This window comes from Rhipicephalus microplus, chromosome 4, assembly GCF_043290135.1.
Source record: "Rhipicephalus microplus isolate Deutch F79 chromosome 4, USDA_Rmic, whole genome shotgun sequence".
Classification (NCBI taxonomy): domain Eukaryota; kingdom Metazoa; phylum Arthropoda; class Arachnida; order Ixodida; family Ixodidae; genus Rhipicephalus; species Rhipicephalus microplus.
Window position 1 is genome coordinate 155174409 of NC_134703.1, and position 21572 is coordinate 155195980.

The 21572-nt window shown below is 47.0% G+C and overlaps 1 protein-coding gene across 1 annotated transcript in view; it reads left to right on the forward strand.

Annotated features, from left to right (window-relative positions):
* The first annotated feature begins 19413 nt into the window (after positions 1 to 19413).
* The window catches only part of LOC142814652 (angiotensin-converting enzyme-like), a 76754-nt gene continuing 74595 nt past the window's right edge, over positions 19414 to 21572 (forward strand). Inside the window, exon 1 of the mRNA XM_075893786.1 lies at positions 19414 to 19705. Within this exon, the coding sequence (XP_075749901.1) occupies positions 19457 to 19705 (249 nt within the window). The 5' untranslated portion in view covers positions 19414 to 19456. The remainder of the gene's footprint in view (positions 19706 to 21572) is intronic.

Genomic DNA, 21572 nt, shown 5'->3' on the forward strand with positions numbered 1-21572 from the left:
CTGACAAAGGCCCTGTAAAATGAGTTAATCCCCGTCTTCTTTGCACAAAACACTTCTCCCTTCTTTTTTTCCACTATGGACAACATCATGCAGTGGAACGTAAGGGGAATACTTAGAAATTTAGATGACGTCCAGGAACGTCTGTGTAAGTTTAATGCGAAAGTGCTATGTGTCCAAGAAACGCACTTAACTCCTAAGCACAAGGACTTCCTACGACAATATATTATTTTCCGGAAAGACCGGGAGGATCCTGTCGTACCATCTGGCGGTGTAGCCATTATAGTCGATCGTAGTATAGCATGCCAGCATTTGAAGCTCCAAACGGCCCTGGAGGCAGTGGCCATTCGAGCTGTACTTTTTAACAAACTCATTACCATATGTTCTGTGTACATACCACCGCATCAGCAGCTACACAGACGTGATCTGGAATCATTAATAGATGAACTCCCAGAGCCATTTCTGGTTCTAGGTGATTTTAATGCACACAATGTCCTGTGGGGCGATGCTCACTGTGATGCGCGAGGACGTCTCATTGAGCAGCTCCTTTTCTCTTCTAGGTTATGTCTTTTAAATATGAAGGAGCCTACGTATTTTAGCCTTGCAAACAACACATACTCCTCCATAGATCTTAGCATTTCATCACCGTCCCTTTTACCTGTTTTTAAGTGGAACGTTTTTAAAAACCCTTATGGGAGTGATCACTTCCCAATCATCCTGAGTGCGCCGAATAAAGATCAACTACCCCCGCAGGTTCCTCGATGGAAGATTGACTCAGCTGATTGGGAAAGGTATAGAACTCTTACACACATGACATGGACTGAGCTGTCTGCCCTGACCATAGATGACGCTGTCACGTATTTTACAGCTTTTATACTTGATGCTGCATCTAAATGTATTGCCAAAACGAGTGGCATGTGTTCTAAACGGCGAGTCCCATGGTGGAACGACGCATGCAGGAAAGCACGGACCACTCAGAACAAAGCATGGGCGTTGCTTCGCGATTCCCCTACAGCAGAAAACCTGGAAAATTTCAAGCAGGTCAAATCGCAGGCAAGGAGAACGCGCCGACAAGCTAGACGAGAGAGCTGGACAAAGTTTATATCGAGTATCAACTCGTACACAGACGAGGGAAAAGTGTGGAATAGGATAAAGAAAATAAGGGCCAACAAACGTATTCTCTTCCACTAGTTAATAGCCTCGGGGAAAGCTTGGAGGATCAAGCCAACTTTCTTGGCACACATTTCGAACACATATCGAGCTCCTCACACTACTCCGAATCCTTCCAGAATTACAAGGCACGAATAGAAAAACAAAAGTTAGAAAAAAAAATCCCCAAAAAATGAGGCATATAATGCACCATTCTGCTTAGCAGAACTGCGAACAGCACTCAGCTGCTGTAATACATCTACCCCAGGTTCTGACAACGTAATGTACGCGATGCTGAAGGAACTACCCTCCGAAACTAAAGAAACCCTCCTCTCTCTTTATAATCACATATGGTTTTCGGGTGTGATCCCCTCCGCCTGGAAGGAGGCTGTTATAATTCCAATTTTGAAGCAGGGAAAAGATCCCTCTATTGTATCAAGTTACAGACCTATAGCGTTAACAAGCTGCCTCTGCAAGCTATTTGAAAAAATGATTAATTGCCGCTTACTCCACTACTTAGAAACAAATAAATTGCTCGACCCATATCAATGTGGGTTTCGAGAGGGTAGATCCACCACCGACCATCTGGTGCGTATCGAGGCACAGATCCGAGACGCTTTCGCCCACAAACAATACTTACTCTCTGTGTTTCTCGATATCGAGAAGGCCTACGACACAACATGGCGTTTCGGCATATTAAGAGACTTGTCTCACCTGGGTGTGCGCGGTAGAATGCTTTCCATAATCGAGAGTTACTTGTCCAATCGGAAATTCCGTGTCCGTGTGGGCAGTATTCTCTCCCAAACATTTGTCCAGGAAACAGGCGTGCCACAAGGTGGTGTGCTTAGTTGCACACTTTTTATTATTAAAATGAATTCTTTGCACTTGTCCATTCCCCGCAATATGTTCTTTTGTACATATGTCGACGACGTTCAGCTTGGCTTCAAGTCATGCAACTTGGCCATGTGTGAGCGGCAGGTTCAGCTGGGTTTAAATAAGATCTCCAAATGGGCAGATGAAAACGGATTTCGACTTAACCCACAAAAAAGCACGTGTGTCTTGTTCTCCAGAAAGAGAGGCATGCACTCAGAACCCGACATTGAACTGAACGGTCAACGTCTGTCTGTTAATGCGGAGCATAAATTCTTAGGATTAATCTTGGACAACAAGTTGACCTTCGTACCGCACATCAAGTATCTAAAAACAAAATGTTTAAAAGCCATGAATATTTTAAAAGTGTTGTCACGTACTAGGTGGGGTAGTGACAGGCAATGTCTCATGAACCTATATGGAAGCCTTATTCGCACCCGCTTAGATTATGGGGCCATTGTTTATCAGTCTGCGACTCAAAGTGCTTTGAAGATGCTGGATCCCGTGCACCATTCGGGCATCCGCCTTTCTACGGGTGCTTTTCGCACCAGCCCCGTAGAAAGCCTTTACGTGGAGTCAAATGAGTGGTCGCTTCATCTGCAAAGAACCTACATGTCCTTTGTATATTTCCTTAAGGTGAAAGCAGACAAGAGGCATCCCTCATACTCTACTATTAATGACTTGTCGAGCTCCATTCTTTTTCAAAACAAGCCTTCAATGAGGCAGCCCTTCTCAGTTCGCCTGAAGGGTCTAGCTGAGGACACTGGAGTGTCACTCGAACACAGTTTAATGGCTCCTGTAGCATACCCGCCACCGTGGCAATGGCAGACTATAGACTGCGATGTGTCTTTTCTAGAAGTTACAAAACATGCGCCTATTGCCCATATCCGAACATACTTCTTGGAACTTCAACACAAATACACACGTCCTGAGTTTTTTACAGATGCCTCTAAGTCTAACTCCTCCGTGTCCTACGCTGCTGTTGGCCCTTCCTTTTCGGATGCTGGCCCTCTACATCCAGGCACAAGTATCTTCACAGCGGAAGCTTACGCGATACTTGTGGCAGCTAAACACATCAAACAATCACAAATACAAAAAGCAGTAATTTATACAGACTCCATCAGTGTGGTAACGGCTCTGCACACTCTTAAAAAACACAAAAACCCAGTACTTGTCACACTTTACTCCATTTTATGCACACTATACACACTCAAACAACATGTTGTAGTGTGCTGGGTGCCAGGGCACCGTGAGATTCAAGGCAACGTGAGGGCGGATCAGCTCGCTGCATCCGTCCACAAAAGCACTGCCCCTACACCCATATCGATCCCGGCCGTTGATCTTAAGCCGTCTCTCAAACGAAACCTCAGAGTATACTGGCAGAGCAAGTGGGATACACACACACAAAACAAACTACACGTTATTAAGCCACACCTTGGTCATTGGCTGCCCGTATCGAAATCGCGTCATACAGAGGTAATACTAACGAGACTCAGGATAGGACACACATACACGACACACACACACCTTTTGTCCGGTGGCGATCCACCATTGTGTGACAGATGTGGTGAAGTATTGACAGTCCTTCACATTTTAATTGAGTGCAAACAATTGCACACTGTAAGAAAACAACACTTTCCATTACCCTACCGACAACATATACCTTTACACCCTGCAATGTTCGTCGGTAGGGAACCGCTTTTTAGTCACAAATCATTGTTAGCGTTTTTTAAAGAAGTTCATAGTTTTCATATCATATACCCGGGCATCCCGTAGCGTGACCTCTCCAGAGAGGTTTTTGCTGCGGTGGTTACACAAGAAAGCACTTGCCTCACGGCCCTTGGACGCAAGGGTATGAACGAGTGAGGCACTTGTGCTAATTCCATACATATCCACCATCGTCTTTTATTATCACCAACTTTTGTCATCTATTCACACCACACACACCTTTCACGACATGGTCATGATTTTATTACTTGTATGTTTTTACCCGCCTTACCGCGAGGAATTTTATGGCCCTTATACAGCCGCTTATCACAATCATTGTCCATGTTTTTAGTAAGATGAACTGGCGCTCTTTGGCCGTGAAATGGCCCTTGCGCCATAAAACATCAAACATCATCATCATCATCATCATCATCAGGGAATCGAGCTTACTTCTCTCTGCAACATGCCAATGATACATGGCCGCCGAGTACGAAAGGTGGCAGAGCACAAACGCATGTATGATGCGGATGAGATTGTCTTCCTTGATTCCGCGGTGTCTGTTGGTGATCCTCCGGACGAGGCCCAGAGCACTTTCCGTCTTGGTAGTGATCTGTCTCAGTGCAGCTCCGTTAGCGCCGTTGGACTCGATATACAATTCCTAATATTCGGAGCGAATCCACTCTAGGCACTGGGGACCCGTCACTAGTGAAAAGCCGTATTTCACTTTGAGACGCAGGTTTCCAGTCACGGTGGCCGCCGCCTCGGGGTCTTTTCTTGTAGAGCAGAAGTTCAGATTTCGATGGGGAGCACCTGAGACCGGTGGGATGGAGGAAACGTTCGGTCACGTCGATTGCGTGCTGCATGGCTTCCTCCACTTGACCATCGCTCCCGCCGGTGCACCAGATGGTTATATCATCTGCGTAGATGGTATGATTGATTCCTTGAATCTACGCGAGTTCCTTGGAGAGTCCGATCATCACGATGTTAAATAGTGTTGGTGAAATAACTGAGCCCTGAGGCGTGCCGAGTGAAGCGAGGTTGATCTCTCGGGAGAAGTACACTTCGATCTTGAGCTTGGTAGTTCTCTGGTAAAGAAAGGATCTCACGAAGTCGTAGACCCTCTTCCCTAGCCCTAGGCTGGCAATAGGCTGGAGAATGAATTCGTGAGAAACGTTGTCGAAAGCCTTCTCCAGGTCTAATCCAAGGATGGCTGTGGTATCTCCTGTGCTCCGGTCGATGATCTGATGCTTTATCAGCTTCATGGCATCCTGTACGTGTCGAGAGACCAGCTCTGAAACCAACCATATTGTGGGTGTACATGTCATTGTTCTCGAGGTGCACCTTGAGTCAGTTCAGAAGGGCATGCTCTGCGACCTTACCGACACTGGAAGTTAAGGAAATCGGTCTTAGATTATCTATTTTTGGTGCTTTACCAGGTTTCGGGATTAGAACTGTGTAGGCCGTCTTCCATTGTGTGGGAACCTCCCCACTGCACCACACTTCATTAATTTTTTCCGTAAGGAATTCGATAGAGTCATCAAGGTTCTTGAGCATCTTATTGGTTATGCCATCAGGGCCAGGGGCTGATTTGGCATTCAGGAAAAAGAGAGCCGGCCGTATCTCGGCCACAGTATAGTCCTGGTCCAACTCCGGCACATCGCACCCCGCGTAGTCCGGAAACTGTGTGGGTGCAGAGCTATCCGTGACTCGCAGATATCTGTCTATAAGCTTGTTGACAACCAATTTGTCCGGGGTAGAGGCAGTAGCAAGATGGATGGCTCGCGCGAGGGATCGCCTCTGACTGGACATGGTGCTGCCCTGATAGGACCCCTTGATCAAGACAAGTCAGAATCTCGTGGAGACGAACAAGATGTGTCGGGAAATCAGATGAAAAAACTACGATGTCGCCCAGGTAACACAAGCAAGTTTTCCACTTGTGGGCACGCAAGATGGTATCGATCATGCGCTCAAATGTGGCAGGCGCGTTGCAGAGCCCAAATGGCATGACTTTGAACTCATATAGGCCATCCGCCGTTACAAAGGCTGTTTTAGGGCGATCACATTCAGCCATTGGCACCTGTCAATACCAAGAACGCAGATCCAAGGATGTAAAGTACTCATCGCCTTGTAAACAGTCAAGAACGTCGTCTATTCGTGGTAGCGGGTAGACATCTTTCTTTGTAATCTTGTTTAAGCGGCGATAGTCCACGCAAAATCGAACGGTGCCATCTTTTTCTTTACCAGAACCACAGGTGACAAACAAGCGCTTTGTGAAGGCTGTATGACTCCACGTTTAAGCATGTCCTCTACTTGCTCCATAATGACGCGGCGCTCTTTGGCGGAAACGCGGTAAGGGCGCTGTCGCAGAGGCGAGTGTGAGCCGGCGTCAATAGTATGAGTGATAGTCGTGGTGCGGCCCAAAGCAGGTTCTTGAAAGTCGAAAGAAGAGCGAAACTTGTTAAGGATGCAACAAGTTGGCGGCGATGCGAGGGGGGAAGGTCTGCGTCAATAGCATTGTCGAAGGCTGACGAACTTGATGGCTCAGACGCATGAGTAATTGCGGCAATGTGACATGGGGTTTCGTCGGGAAGAATAATATCATCGATATGGTCCACAGTTTGTACATATCCTAACGTTTCATCAAGGAGTAAGCCAATGGGGTAGCTGCAGTGGTTGGTAACCAGCATTACGGTTAAACCAGACTATTGTAAGAACGGCAAATGGAAGAACGATGCCCTTGCGTTCAGTAAAAACCGGAGATGGCGTAAACCATGGCGTCAGGTTGCGCCACACATGAAAGGCTAATATGGACTGAAGCTTCTGGAGGCAAAGTGATGTCGTCGTCAGCGATGAGTTTGCAGAGAAGATGAGAAAGGTTGGGCGGTGGAAATTGCCATGTTGGCACAAGGGACACTTCGAAACGGGAACAATCGATAATAGCTTCTTGACGTGATAAGAAATCCCAACCCAGGATAAGGTCATGAGAGCAAGATGGTAGGACAAAAAAAATGGACGACGTACAAAATGTCTTTGGATGACGACGCGCGCCATACACGTGGCCGAGGGATGAATGCATTGCGCGCTAGCCGTGGACCGCACCATGCCACAGAGAGATGTGGTCACTTTCTTCAGTTTCCGACAAAGTTTTGCGTTCATCATATAAACGGCGTCCCCGGTATCAATTAATGCTAATGTGGAGAATCCCTCAACATCGATATCAACAACATTTTGCGGTGAAAATGAAGGCCTTGAGAATTGCGCACACGTTGTAGTTCTTGCCTCCGGAACTGCACTGATTAGTTTGCCTCCTCAGGAGGTGGTCGACGACGCATAGGCGATGGCGATCGGCGACGAGGGGATGGGAAACGAGCAGTTGATGGGTGGCGATCCGAGTCGGAGTGCCTCTTTTCATATGCAGACGTTGTGGCCTGCTGCGGCGCATAGGTAGAAGTTCCGAAGTAGGCGTGCGCAGGTGTGGGACGGCGGTGCCAGAAGCGTGCAATGTGCCCAGCGATGCCACACGCGAACCAAATAGGACGGTTGTGTTGGGTGCACCACTCATTATATGGTCGGAAAAAGCGAGGTGGGGGCTTGTAAACTGGAGGCGAGGCCGGAGGAGGTGGAGCCGATAAGGAGACCGGATGTGGTGGGGGCCACGTGACCACAGCTGCGTAGCTGAGAGGTGAAGGTGGCGCAGGTGGTGCATAGGTGGCAGTTGAGAGATCAGATGGTACCGAAGTGCATGGGTAAGAGGCCGGAACTGTAGGGAGGGCATTGCAAATTTCAGTGCGTATGGCCTGCTGCAGTGTCGAAGGCAGGCTTGTGGTGGGCGCGTCGCTATGCGGCAGCAGGGAGAGCTGTCGGGCGACTTCCTCCCTGATGAAGTCTTTAATCTGGTTCGACAGAGTTCCTTGGCGAACGTTGCCATTTGTGAGTGTGACGGCCGAGATCGAATCTGGTGGTGGCAAACTCTGTCGGGCGATGGAACGTTGACGACGCAATTCATCGAAGCTCTGGCACAGGCTTATGAGGACTGCCACCGTGGTCGGGCTTTTCACCAGCAACATCTGGAAGGCGCCATCCTTGTTGCCCTTGAGATTCTGTCGAATTTTCTCTTCTTCAGGCATAGATGGGTTAACACGCCTGCGGAGGTCGAGCACATCCTCAATGTAACTAGTAAACGTCTCGCCAGGCTGCTGGGCTCGGTGACGTAGACGCTGGTCAGCACGGAGTTTGCGCACCTCTGGTTGGCCGAACGCTTCAGTGACGAGGATTTTAAAGGTGGACCAGTTGGCGATGGCGGTTTCGCGGTTGGTAAACCGTAGCTTAGCGACGTCAGCCAAGTAAAAGATAACATAAGCGAGCTTAGAGTTGTCGTCCCACTTGTTGCTGGCACATACGCGTTCGTACAATGAGAGCCAGTCTTCGACGTCTTGCTCACCACTGCCGCTGAAGTTTGGTGGGTCCCGCTGACGGGTAGCACCGGGGCAGGTTCACGGGGCAGCCGATGGTGCTGGCTGTGCTGGGATGGGCTGGTTGGCGACTACTTCAGTCATGTTGTACGGTGGTCTTTCGGCCAACTTGCGAGAGTGGAGCTCCAGGTCTGCTTAGGTATCTCAGCACCTCCACCTAATGTGATGATGTTTATTCAAACAGAGAAGTCGCCACGAGGTCGCGACGGAAAATGGGCGTACGGCAAGTCTGGCAAAGGTGGCACAGGTTCTCGCGCAATCAGAGCACGGGGTTTTTCGTTCTCTTCCAAAGGCGCGTACGCGTTGGTGTGTATGCTCCACTACACCGCTTCTACTCGCCACCAATCTAAGTCTGCCACATGCTTTATACGCGGACAACGTCACTATATGGGTGACCAAATGCTCAGACGGACAAATACAAGATGCCCTTCAAAAATCAGCAAATACAGTTCAAGCATACACACTAGCAAGTGGTCTAACGTGTTCTGCAGAGACGTCGGAACTTCTACTTATTCGTAGTCCCCAGCGAAAGCCCGACAACAGCACACAAATCGCAGTCACCTAAGAGCTACATATAATTTCTTGCGTATAGAAACTCCGCATCCCTGGCCTTTATATACAAGCTGATCTCAAGGCAACGCACACAATGAAAAATTATAACAGCAAGTTTCCAAAATCACGCATATGATCTGCCGCCTCTCCAATCGAAGGCATGAACTTCAGGAGCAAGACCGTCTACGTATAGTTAATGCCTGCATAGTAAGCCGCATCGCCTACCACACCCCTCATCAAAGCCTAACGCTTGCACAAGAGAGAAGACTGGACATTCTCCCCCGTAGAGCCGTCAAAGCGGTGCTTGGACTACCTACGTACGCATCCACCAACCAAAGGAGTACACAACAATCTAAGTGAACTAGCCGAAGCACAACGTAATAGTCAGCTACGAAGACTCCGCCGCATCCAAGTGGGAGAGCGGCTGGCTACTCGTCAAGCTAGGGTACCTTCCGAATCAATGTGGATACAACACACCAGGGAAACAGCTACCCAGTGACTTCCGAGCAAGAATTACAGTCGCGCCACGCTATATGCACCCTGAACGCAACGCTCAGTGCCGGCGGACAAGGGTGAAAAACCTCACGCGCCTCATCAACTAGTCTCCTCCAAACACTCTCTTATACTGCGATTCCGCTAGACACCAATGCCGCAGTTTTACAGCTCGAGCAGTGGTGAACCATGATCACGACGTAGTAGCCTCAGTTAGCGTACCTACAAAGAACTTACGTGAGGGCGAAGAGTGTGCCGTCGCTCTGACAATTTCTAACGCTGCCATAAACCTTCCTCACGCAGATGTTATTAAAACCTTTACAGATTGAATGGATACCTGCCGTGCCTTCACACGGGGTGTTTTCTCAGAGCACACGCACCGAATTTTGAACACTGAATTCCTCGCGCCACACAAGTTCCGACTTGTCTGGACCCCTGGGCACGCCTCTCTCCCCCGTCATGACTGCGCTCACGCCGCTACCCGAGCAGTCACTAACCGCGACCCGAAGGAAGAGCTGTCCAACCCACATGAGGAGGACACAAACACGGAACTTCTAGAATATTGAGACACTCTCGATTTCCATAGACGAGAACGCATTTCGTACCCTCCACCAAACCACACGCTCACACGAGAGGATGCAACTGCAGTGCGTCAACTGCAGGCGAACACATTTCCAAACCTCTAATTCCTCCACATCTTTCATCCCACTTCGTACCCTGATAAATCCCACTTCCTACGTTGGGCTGCGGAGCAGTACCAACGTTATTCCACGTAACGCTGAAATGTCAGCGTCCGCCTGCCTGACGCTCTGCCAACTCCTCTCGTATTCCTACCGTATACAAGACTGGAATGCCATGCTGCGTGATGAAAGCCCGAGTGGCCAGCGGGCGCTAGTTCAGCGGGCGCGAGACGCAGCAGCAGCTGTTGGAGCTCTGGACTGAAAGCCCAACCCGACATTTCTCTATGAAGTAAATAAAAAGTTTCTCTCTCTATGATGGAAATAAAAAGTGTTGCGCATCCGTAAAACCAGTCGGTTGCTGTGCAGTTGCGGGGAATTTTGGATGCTGAACAGGTAGCGCTTGCCTCCGCATGTCATTGCCGTGTTTCTTTTCTGTGCACGTTGTTCACCCTCGTGTCTTTTTACGAAAACGGGAGGTCGTCGCAGAAAAGGAGCCGTAAAGACAGCAACTGTATTTAAATGCGAAGAATTTCTTAGCGTACTTTGGCGATTGTGAGCATATCTATCTATCTATCTATCTATCTATCTATCTATCTATCTATCTATCTATCTATCTATCTATCTATCTATCTATCTATCTATCTATCTATCTATCTATCTATCTATCTATCTATCTATCTATCTATCTATCTATCTATCTATCTATCTATCTATCTATCTATCTATCTATCTATCTATCTATCTATCTGTCTGTCTGTCTGTCTGTCTGTCTGTCTGTCTGTCTGTCTGTCTGTCTGTCTGTCTGTCTGTCTGTCTGTCTGTCTGTCTGTCTGTCTGTCTGTCTGTCTGTCTGTCTGTCTGCCTGCCTGCCTGCCTCCCTGCCTGTCTGTCTATCTATCTATCTATCTATCTATCTATCTATCTATCTATCTATCTATCTATCTATCTATCTATCTATCTATCTATCTATCTATCTATCTATCTATCTATCTATCTATCTATCTATCTATCTATCTATCTATCTATCTATCTATCTATCTATCTATCTATCTATCTATCTATCTATCTATCTATCTATCTATCTATCTATCTATCTATCTATCTATCTATCTATCTATATCTATCTATCTATCTATCTATCTATCTATCTATCTATCTATCTATCTATCTATCTATCTATCTATCTATCTATCTATCTATCTATCTATCTATCTATCTATCTATCTATCTATCTATGACTTCTAGATCTCCTGGCCGTTTCGATAATGGTATCAACACCAAACTTGGTGTGTCGTAACATGACTGTATGAAGAACATATTTGACTAGTCATAACATAAAAATCAGGACATGTGTGCCATGAATGTCATGATTTATATTTCATGGTACTGCAGCTCTTGCGGTGGTTTTGTTCACATGGTATGTTGCAAAACTGGTATGGTATGGCATGATTGCATGGCGAACTCAAGCGACAGACCCTAACAAGAAAATCATGACATACGATACGTGTCGTGTCAAACATGACTACATGCCACGCTCATGATGCGCTCGCGGCCGTTTCGCTAGCATCACATATACCAAATTTCGTTTTACAGTACGTGAATGAATGACGATGGTATGTTACTGGTGGAAACATGATAATCATGAGATGCCGTGTCATGTAACAACATGACTACATGCCACGCTCATGATGCGCTGGTGGCGGCTCCGCTAGTTTAACTTATTCCAAATTTGGTATTCCGGGACATGAATGGATGACGAAGGTATGATACTGGTGCAAACATGATAAACATGAGCTGCATGTCATGTAACAACATGACTACATGCTACGCTCATGATGCGCTCGCGGCCGTTTCGCTAGCTTCACATATGCCAAATTTGATATTACGTGACGTTAATGGATGACGAAGGTATGTGACTGGTGCAAACATCATAATCATGAGATGCGTGTCTTGTGAGAACCTGACTACATGCCAAAGTCAAGGCGCCAATACGTTTCGACGTGACGCGGTGCGCGTGCTCGCTGGCGTTCATTTCGTTGCGTCTCGCCGGCGTTTCCACGCCAGGCGCTGGTCCTGCCATACATAGATATTCCTAAAATTTACTAGAGGGGACTCTGTCGCTGCACTCGTTCAGCGACCATGGGAATGATGGGTAGTACACACATTTGCCTAGTCTTCGTACTTGCGGACGACCAATCGTAGTTTCGGCTTCGTTTAGTGCTGTGTTTCGGTTTTGTTTGGAAAGAGAGGTTCAACGCTTTTGAATTTCGTGACCCGATTTGGAAAGGTAAGTTTAAAAGAATAAGGTGGTGAAGCACAATCGCTGAACATTTGCTGATTTTAGATTCGTTAGAAAACAGCTCCAAGGCCCACGTACACACACGGAGTCAGAAACAGGCCAGAAGTACGAAGATTAGACAAATACGTGTACCCATGTATCATTCCCATGCTCGCTGAAGCACCGTGCGTTGCAGCTCCCATAGACACTAGCACCAGAGTTTCCTTTAGTGTATAATAGGAAACTCTATGCTGCCATATACTTGCAGGCGCGCGCCGCGCTGCGTTGCTTTGACGCATGCGTGTTTCAGCACGTCTGGCGTCGATCCGTCACGAAAAGAGGGAGACGCAGTGTTGTCTGGGTAACGCATTGTCACGAAATGCAGCATGTTGCATTTTGTGCCCGTTACCGTCGGGCCGCGCTGATGGACGCTGGTCTCGCCAGTGGCGCCTGGCGTTAGACTATATAGAGTGCTGGCGTTTTGCTAACGTAGCGTCGCTGTGCCCAGCGTGCACGCGCGTCAACGCTACATTGGAGTATATTGGGCCCTTCAAGATGCGCTCGTGACCGTTTTGCTAGCTCTACATATACCAAATTTGATGTTACCTGACGTCAATGAAGCACGAAATATATGACTAGTGCAAACATGATAATCCTGACACGCGTGTCATGTAAAGACATGACGACATACCACGCTCATAGTTCGCTGGCGTATCGCTAGCTCCAAATACACTAAATTTGGTATCACGTGACGTGAATAGATTACAAAGGTAAGCGACACATCCAAACATGATAATCATGACATGGTAGTTATGTACGGCATCATTTACATCCATTTCGTGACGTTGTGCTGACTTTAAAGTGACATATGAACCTTTCTCATTCGCGCTTCGCATATCATCAATTCCCACTGTACGGGGGATCTGCCAATTTTTTTCTTGTTGTCTGTAATGATCTTTCTTACGCCATGGTCTTTGCAAAAAAACTCCATATGTGAAACGGGAAGAACTGCGCCGCTCAAAAGTATCAGTTAAATGAGTTATCAACATGAACAGTAACTTTTTATTAACAGGAAAGCTATTCTTCGCCAAGGCATTCATGAGAAAAAAAAGTGGCAGCATATCCACGGAGTGAATGATGGAGAGTGGGGCGAAGCATTCGTCCGTCCATGCGTCCGTCTGTGTGACCGTCCATGCGTCTGTTCGTGCGCCCGTCCCTGCGTTCGTTCATGCATCCGCCCCTGCGTCCGTTCATGCGTTCATCCATGCATCTGTCTGTGTGTCCGTTCGTCCATCTATTCAACACTCCAAGTCCCACCATCTCGCATCTTTGTTATCATATATTCCCCATATAGAAGCACCGCCATTCAGTGGACATTCCAAGGACTGAACGAGAGGTGGCACGCGCACACTTTCTTACGGCTTGCGCTTCGGGTCTACTTCCCACCTTCAACCACCTTGAGTTCATGGTATATACTAGTTCACTGTATTCATGGCACTGCGGCCCAATGCTCGCTAAACCTTTCTAAAACCAAAGAGGTTACGCCCAGCGAGTATAACGTAGCAACCTTTTCCTGTCATATAGTGCTCAATGTACATGCCAGTGGCTGCTAATGGGAAATGAGAGGCAGGAGGATTCAGCTTTTAATTTCTTACGGCTTGCGCTTCGTATCTGCTTCCCCCCTTTAACCACCTCGAATTCATTCATGGTATATACTAGTTCATTGTATTCATGGCCCTGCGGCTCAACGCTCGCTAAACCTTTCTTAAACTAAGGAGGTTACACCCAGCGAGTATAATGTAGCAACCCTTTCTTGTCCGATAGTGCTCAATGTACATGCCAATGGCTGGTAATGGGGATCGCAGTGTGCGCGTTGACTGCAATCCGAATGCTCATGTCTCTCATTCCCCATTAGCAGCTATTGGCATGTACATTGAGCACTATTTTTTATTGTTAAACAACGCACAGAAGAAATCTCTCACCGGCACCACCTTGGAGGTCAAATGTTATACCTATTTCGGGTATGTGCCACTGGTGGTTACGTACTACGAGGGACGTACAAGACACGTCATAATCTCTACATTTAATTTGTGTGTTCTTCGTTTACCACGTATTGTGCATATGTAGACATTGACATTGTTTTTGTAACAATTCCTGTTTAGTTGGTTAAGTTGTGTATGTTGTGTTCCGTTTACATATGTACACATATCTTTTTGTAACAAGTTTTGGTGTGTCTGTGGATGTTGTGTTCTATCGCAATGTTCTGTTGGATTGTAATTGATGTTCACTGTCGTCGAGAATAAATTTCTTTAAACATAAATAGCTTCACCCCTAAAATCATGGAAACGTGGCACAGCATTCTTATGTAAACACAGCGTGAGTGAGAGCACGTGCCGAGTGCAGGTGGCCACAATCAAGGTGGTCCAAGGTCCGGGGTGGTGCCAATAATGACCAGCGGGTGTTTCTTAACGTGCTGCGTATAGCGTCAGCACGTTCGTCCGCACATATTCTTTCACATGAGCATAACCCTAAAACGACCGTGGTCCGACATTTGTCGTCATCGGTAGTTGGCTTTCTCCCTTCTATTCTGCAGCCCATTTTCTAGATCAGAAAAGGTTCTCTTCAAGAGAGCATATAGGTTTACATACAACAGAGAGAGAGAGAGAACATATATTGTACGAAAGTCTTCGGCTTTTGTATCCTCATGTCCGCTAGCATTGCGGCACTAGGGAAGCGGTGACAGCAGCTGCCACCAATCTGGTGTCTCGCTGTCTCTGAGCACCGCCCACCAGAGAGAGACAAGTGGGCCACTACAAACATCCGCTGGGCAGCATGGTCGAGGTCAATGTCCAGTGGTGCCGCAAGTGCACCACATAATGCAACCGTATACGAGTTTCGTGGCTCAGCGCAGATCGGAGACCCGATCTGGAGAAGTGCCGTCGAAAAGATGGAGTCTAGAGGTGCGGAAGGGTTGCCAATTTCGGAAAAATGGCGGCCGCTGTCTCGGGAACCTACAAAAGCTTGTGTCTGCACTCAGGCGAAGAGATGACCTAGTTCTATGGGGACCTCTACAGCGGTGCTGTCCGACGGGATTCCGCCTCGCAAGAAGGGTGAACTGGTCTTTCTTTCTAACTTCTATGAAAGCACGAAGGCAGGCCACCTCGCTCGCCCGACCCTAGGTGCATAAGCTTCTTCCAGAAAAATGAGTAGTTCAGATTCATCGTGCAGTCGCCTATCTTTGGGTAAAACTGCCAGGCCGGCACGACCATGCCCAATGGCGTCTGTCATGATGAATTTTGCGGCAATACGTACTAACCGTTGCTATCCCTTTCATTTCCTCCTCCTTCGATTGAAGCTTTGTAAGATGTGTAGCTTTCTAAAGTGAGGAGAAGTTTGGGGATGCGGGCTTCCACCTGATGCTCATGTGATCTGCTGTCATCTCACGTCTTCGCTAGACGTATCTCGCATGCTAAACCTTGTGTGAAATATATTCGTGCATCGTATAGTATAGCAAGAGGGAGGGAACGGGAAGTGAGAAGGAAAAGGGCTCATGTGAAGATGGAAAGGAGGAGTGGAGATGACCAATCAATGTATAGCTATAGTGCCTAGAATATATGTATGTAGTGCAGCACCTATTCACCCCGAGATCGGGCTTCAGGGGGCAGCACCGTCACCGTGCTTTTTCTGAGCGCTGTGAGCCGATTGTCGGCGAATAAAATGCGTTGACTGCTGCCCAGTCGTGATAAATATGCTGTTCATTGCTTAACGGATGCACGAAGCTCACCGACCGTTACTTTTACTTGTGACAGAAACACAGTCTGGCATTAAAAGGGATGTTCGCACTATGCGACTGTCTGCACTTTCGAAATGAAGTGTTTCTTGTATTTTTATTTTAGGTGTTGATCTTGTTTCCCGTCTACTATGCACCATTGAGCATGACTGATTTCATTCTTCATTCACGCTGGTCATGAATACCAGCCCCCTCACCCCCTTAAAAAAGAATAAATTTAATATTTTTGGGCGATGAACCCGAAAATACAGCGATTACACCTTCAGCCTTTTCGTCTTAATTGTTTCTTCTTGGAATAAACGTAGGACAGTCGATAAGTTTATTCAGGAAAGCTACGTGACTTACAGCGCTTAAGCGCGCTTGTTCTTACTCCTATAACAGTATAAAAAGGTAATAGTTCAGCCCGCAGCTTTCTTATATTCATTATCTGCATCAACGTGTGGAAAGATTCGATTAATTGATGAAACGAAGTTTTTTTAAGTGAATGTGTGTCCGCTCCTTCCACCTGTTTAGCACAACGCCACAAAAGCGCTCAAAATAATGTAAAAAAAGAGGTGACGTTTTCTTTGAAATTATACCACATATGGGAGGCACGCCATCTGGATTAATTTTGACAATCTGGCCTCTTTTAAGCGAACTCAAATATAAAAACAAGGGTGAGGCAATTAGGAAACTCCTACCGAAAATTGTATTACAGCGCTTGAGTCAGCGCTTGGTCAGGCTTGGAAAGGTTGGTTTTCTGAATAAAATTTTTGGTTGGAGTTTTCTGATTCCCTCATTGCTATTCCAACCAGGCAGACTTCTGCCAAGTTCTCACCTTTGATAAGTGTGTTTGTATAACTATATTGCCCAATGGTGAAATTGCGCACGTCAACTCAAGTTTATTCAGCTCCATTTAATTTAATTGAAGTACTGATGTGTCAGAACTTACTATACAGCAGTGTCATTCGACTAGGATCGTACAACACAAGGTTATCTCAAGCACAATTAAGGTTCGTCACATAACCGATAAGCATGCAAGAACGCCACAATTTGAAGTAGACACCTAACAGCAATGCAAAACATTCGTTTATACCCGAGTCGCTAAAGCGCTGCATTCACACAATATTTATTATTCCTCATGTTTGGGACGACGCCAAGTGCACTTTACTATGGGCTTTAGCTAAAAAGCGGCACCTACACCGACATGATCCTGGCGAAGAGAGGCTACGACGACGATACACATCACTCTCGCCAAGTGCTCGACCTCATCTTTGTTGCATTCTTGCCTTTTTGCCTTGTTGTTATGAAATTTTAACCATTCTTTGTTTAATTCGTACAAAGTGTTTTTCACTGCTTGCTGCATTGTTATCGCACTTGACTTATTCTCTAACGGAGGTCCCCCCGACAGTTTTCTAACTTCGGACCTCCTCTGTACTGTAGAATTTTATTCATGTAAATGTATGCATTCCTGAAATAAAGTTTGATTTCATTTGATTTGATCTTATTGCGGTACATATACAGGCGAGTAAGGCCAAATGCTCCTGTAAACAGTGCTAGGCAAACGTACAAGCAGTTACTCTTGCGCTAACAGAGTGGGGCAAACAGCCCTTTGAGCTCGAGCATGACCTACGCGCACGTGCTAGCCTATGTGGATAGCAGATGAAGCCGCGAGCAATCCACATTAGGTGCGCTTCAGCCAACGGCCACCAGGCGGTGACTCCGCTCGATCTCGGGGCGAATAGAGGCGTTACTGATGGCCACCTAGCTGGGGTGGTCGAGTGCACACACGGGAAGCGGAGCAGTCGACAGCGATTTGCCTAGCTTTGCTGCAAGGGCGGAGCAGTCGACAGCGATTTGCCTAGCTTTGCTGCAAGGGTGTAGTTCGCGACTGCGATTTTCTCTTTTTTGGGGTGCCAAGCAGTTTGTGACGCAGTGGAAACGGCAGTAAAAAGGCGGGTCTTTAGTAAAGCATACATGTGTACGTTGTTATTGGAATACAGGACAACTCAGTCCGCATACACGAAATGTGGATCGCGCAAACCTGCGTTACAAAGCCTGCAGCTATGAGGTATTGAGCATGCGCTTTCTTTTTTTGTTTTTTTTTTGCAAATGACACGTTTCAACCATTTCTTCTACTTCCTGAAGCCCACCATTGCCACATCACTGCGTCCGTAAGTGATAAGTTCAAAACGTTCGGACAAACTGGTATCTCCAACTCAGCACTGCGGGATGCAAGTTGAGCTATCTTGCTACCTCTCATCACATGTGACATCGCCATGATAGTACCATGAACGTTGCTTCGAAAACACCTATGGGAACATCATTATTGGAGATGGTTATCCCCGACAGGCTAGCTGGTGAGTTATAATTTTCAAAGCAGCAGCGCACAAAAGACACAAACTGACGCTTATGTTTGCGCCTTTGTTTGCGTCATTTTATGCGTCCGTGTTTTGTGTCTTCTGCGCACTGCTTCTTCGAAAATTATGGCTCAACAATTAGCTGTTTTTTTTTGTTCTGGTTTAAGTCAAGTGGTGAGTGAGTCATTGCGTAATCAGGGCGTGCACTTCGTTTTGTGTGCTTTTGTGCACTGCTTCTTCGAAGATTAAAGAGCTGTTCACAATTCGGAATCTCCAATGGTCCAGGGGAGTAGTCATTCCAGTTTATTCAAGATATGTTGAAATCCCCTACAAATTGTATTATCATATATCGAACCACCAAGCGCCGGAGAGTAGCCAGAGCTCGGACTGGTAAATTTGGAGAGAGGCTACGTATACCACTGATATGGAGGACGTGATTCCTAAACATTGCTGTACTCCACATTGGTCAATATCGCGAGGAATAGAAAGTGCAAGTAAATCTATAGTGGCATAAACTAATAATGCAACCTCTTCTGAATTATTTTGAAAGGTTTTATGCCAGTTATTGCGTTACGTAAGAGCACGCGCCGCCCGGTATGATTGTACCATTGTTCTTTTTGTTTCTCTAGGGGGCAAATGCCTGAATTTGGCACGAAAAGCAAGAACAGCCACGTACCTAGATTAGACACTTGTTAAAGAACCCGAGGTGGTTTAAGTGAATCTGTAGTACCCCACTATATGACACGCTTCATAACCACACAGTGGTTTCGGCACGTGAAGCCTCAGACCAGTATAATACAAGCCCCAACATTTTGCCTCGCCGTGGTAACTCAGCCGTTGGCAGCGCGTTTTTGCAATCGTACTATCCGAGCAAAGAGGCGCGCAAATCTTTCGAGCTTACCCGGAAAGGTCCGCGCATAACTGACAGCGGCCGTGATGTGACCTTGACCCCGACCCGGTGTCGCTACGCGGGACCAACGGGTTGTTTCCGCCATGCGTTCACGCTTCCTCGGCGATAACGTCACGATATTTTCTCGCTCGTACGACTCATTGGCTTCACCCTTGCGCACTCGACACTCTGCCTAGGTCACCCGCAAACTGCGGCTGTTTACCGCCTACGCGATCCAAAGATGGGACCAGTCATGATGAAGTGCATACTTTGTCTATTCCTCCTACGCGAAATGGCCGCTGTGGGTGAATCGCCTTGCCTGTCTGAACAGTGTGTTGTTCCGAACACTGTCGTGCAAAAAGAAGAGGCGGCGGCTGAGAGCTATCTGATGGGGGAGCTGGAGTCTGCCCAGAACAGGATGTGCGCCGACATCGCGACTGCGCTGTGGAACTTCGAAGCCGAGCTGAGCCAACTCACGGCTCGCAGCTTGGTGAGTGAGGTTTGTAAAGGCATATATAGCGTACCTCCGCACTTGGCGGAGCTGTTGATGCCTGCTTGCTCCGAGTTCTTTGGCCTTGCTTCCAGTAAAGCATACACGACGACCCCGGAGACAAATTGCTGTACACGCACAAGAGGCAGCGAACCTCTTCCTAGGTAAGATACTGTACGATAAATACAGGCTCGCACAATGCTTGCCCGATGTTTTCGCGATGTGATCCTTAGTGGCATTAGAGGTTTGCGTTTCGTTGTCACAGCAAACGGCGCTTGTTAATATAAAATAAAAAGCAATCACTTTAAACAACTACCGACTATCTTCAGGCACTTTTGCAGTGGGTAGCCAGGCCCGCCGTCTCTTTGATAGACGCAAAAAAAGTGTACGAACGTTTTTAGTGGGGGACTCGAGCTATGTATGTGGGTGGATGCTGCATGATACAGTGCTTCAGAAATGCACCATAGTTATTCGGTCTACACTACCGCTATATTCAAATTGCATTTGAAAAGTTAGTACATGCAGCACTGACGCCATTTCACATTCCATCAGCCATGTCTACGCGAGATCAATATTTTCCTCAGTGGCTCCTTTTCAAAAAAAAAAAAAGGTGTTGAAGATTTTTTGGATTGTGATGAACTGCAGTGTAGGCATGTACACTGGCCCTGTGTAAGCATGGTTGTTTGTGCTTCAATCTTTATCGCATGGCGTTTTCAATTCGTGCGTGCTGCAGTAAATGCTAACGCCGCCGCTCCAACAGGCCACCTGAACTGGCGTGAGACCGCTGGAGGTGGGTGGAACATTTCGGAGAAAATCGGAAAGTGTATCCTTGTGGAAGAGTTCTCGGCTGCTAACCCGATGGGCACGGGTTCGACACCGGCCTTGGTGGTCACTTTTTGATGGAAGCGAGATGGTAAAGGCCCGTGTACGTCAATGTCAATGCCCTTTAAAGAACACCGCATGGTCGAAATTTCTGGAGCCCTCCCCTACAGCGTCTCTCATAATCACATGATGGTTTTTGCACGTAAAACCACAGATATAAATATCATTATTGTTAAGAAAATCAAAGAGATATGTGCTTAAAAGACGGCGCGCACGGGAGAGGGACATTGCGCATGCGTCGTCTCTTTTTCCTGTTTGATACCCTCTTCGTGCACTTTCTTTGCTCGAAACATTTAACCTTTCTCTGCCTTTGTGGGGGTCAGGGAGAGTGGGGGCGTGGGAGGAGCTGAGTATAGAAGTGAGCAACTGAGTGTGCCAGTGAGTGATTATGTGAGTGAGTGAGAGTTACCGAGATATAGAGTATAATGGTGAACGAATTGGTAATGTGACCTTATAAAGGAGCGCTGACCCCTGACCTAGTTATGTTCATGCAGAAACCATGTTCAACATGGTGAGTGAAGTGTCCACCATTAAATAAACAAGCTCCTGGGTCTCTTTCTTTTCGGCATGTTTGAGAAGGGCAGCACAGGAGCAAAATGCCAGACCACTGGAAGACCAGAAGGGTTCTTTTACACCGGGTCTCTTCGCGCATGCAGGGTCGATTTCTCGTCTGTTTGTGAACATCCTGAAGGGCCCCTCCACAGCTTAGAGCATTTCGAGCTTGCAAGTCCAATGTATGCACTAGATGCTTAAAGGGGCCCCTCCAACGCTTGAAAACATCAGTGCCGACTGCATAACTCGTAGTGGCGCTTGCCAGAACTATACTGCGAGCGGAAATGACGCCGGAAGGTTGCCCCCATATGATTGGATAAATGTAACGGTAAATGTGATCGCCGCATTGCATCAAAACAGGAATTACTATTGGATTTATTTTTCATTAGCACGATTTTTCACTCAGCGACAGAGAATAAAGATTTTAGACTTT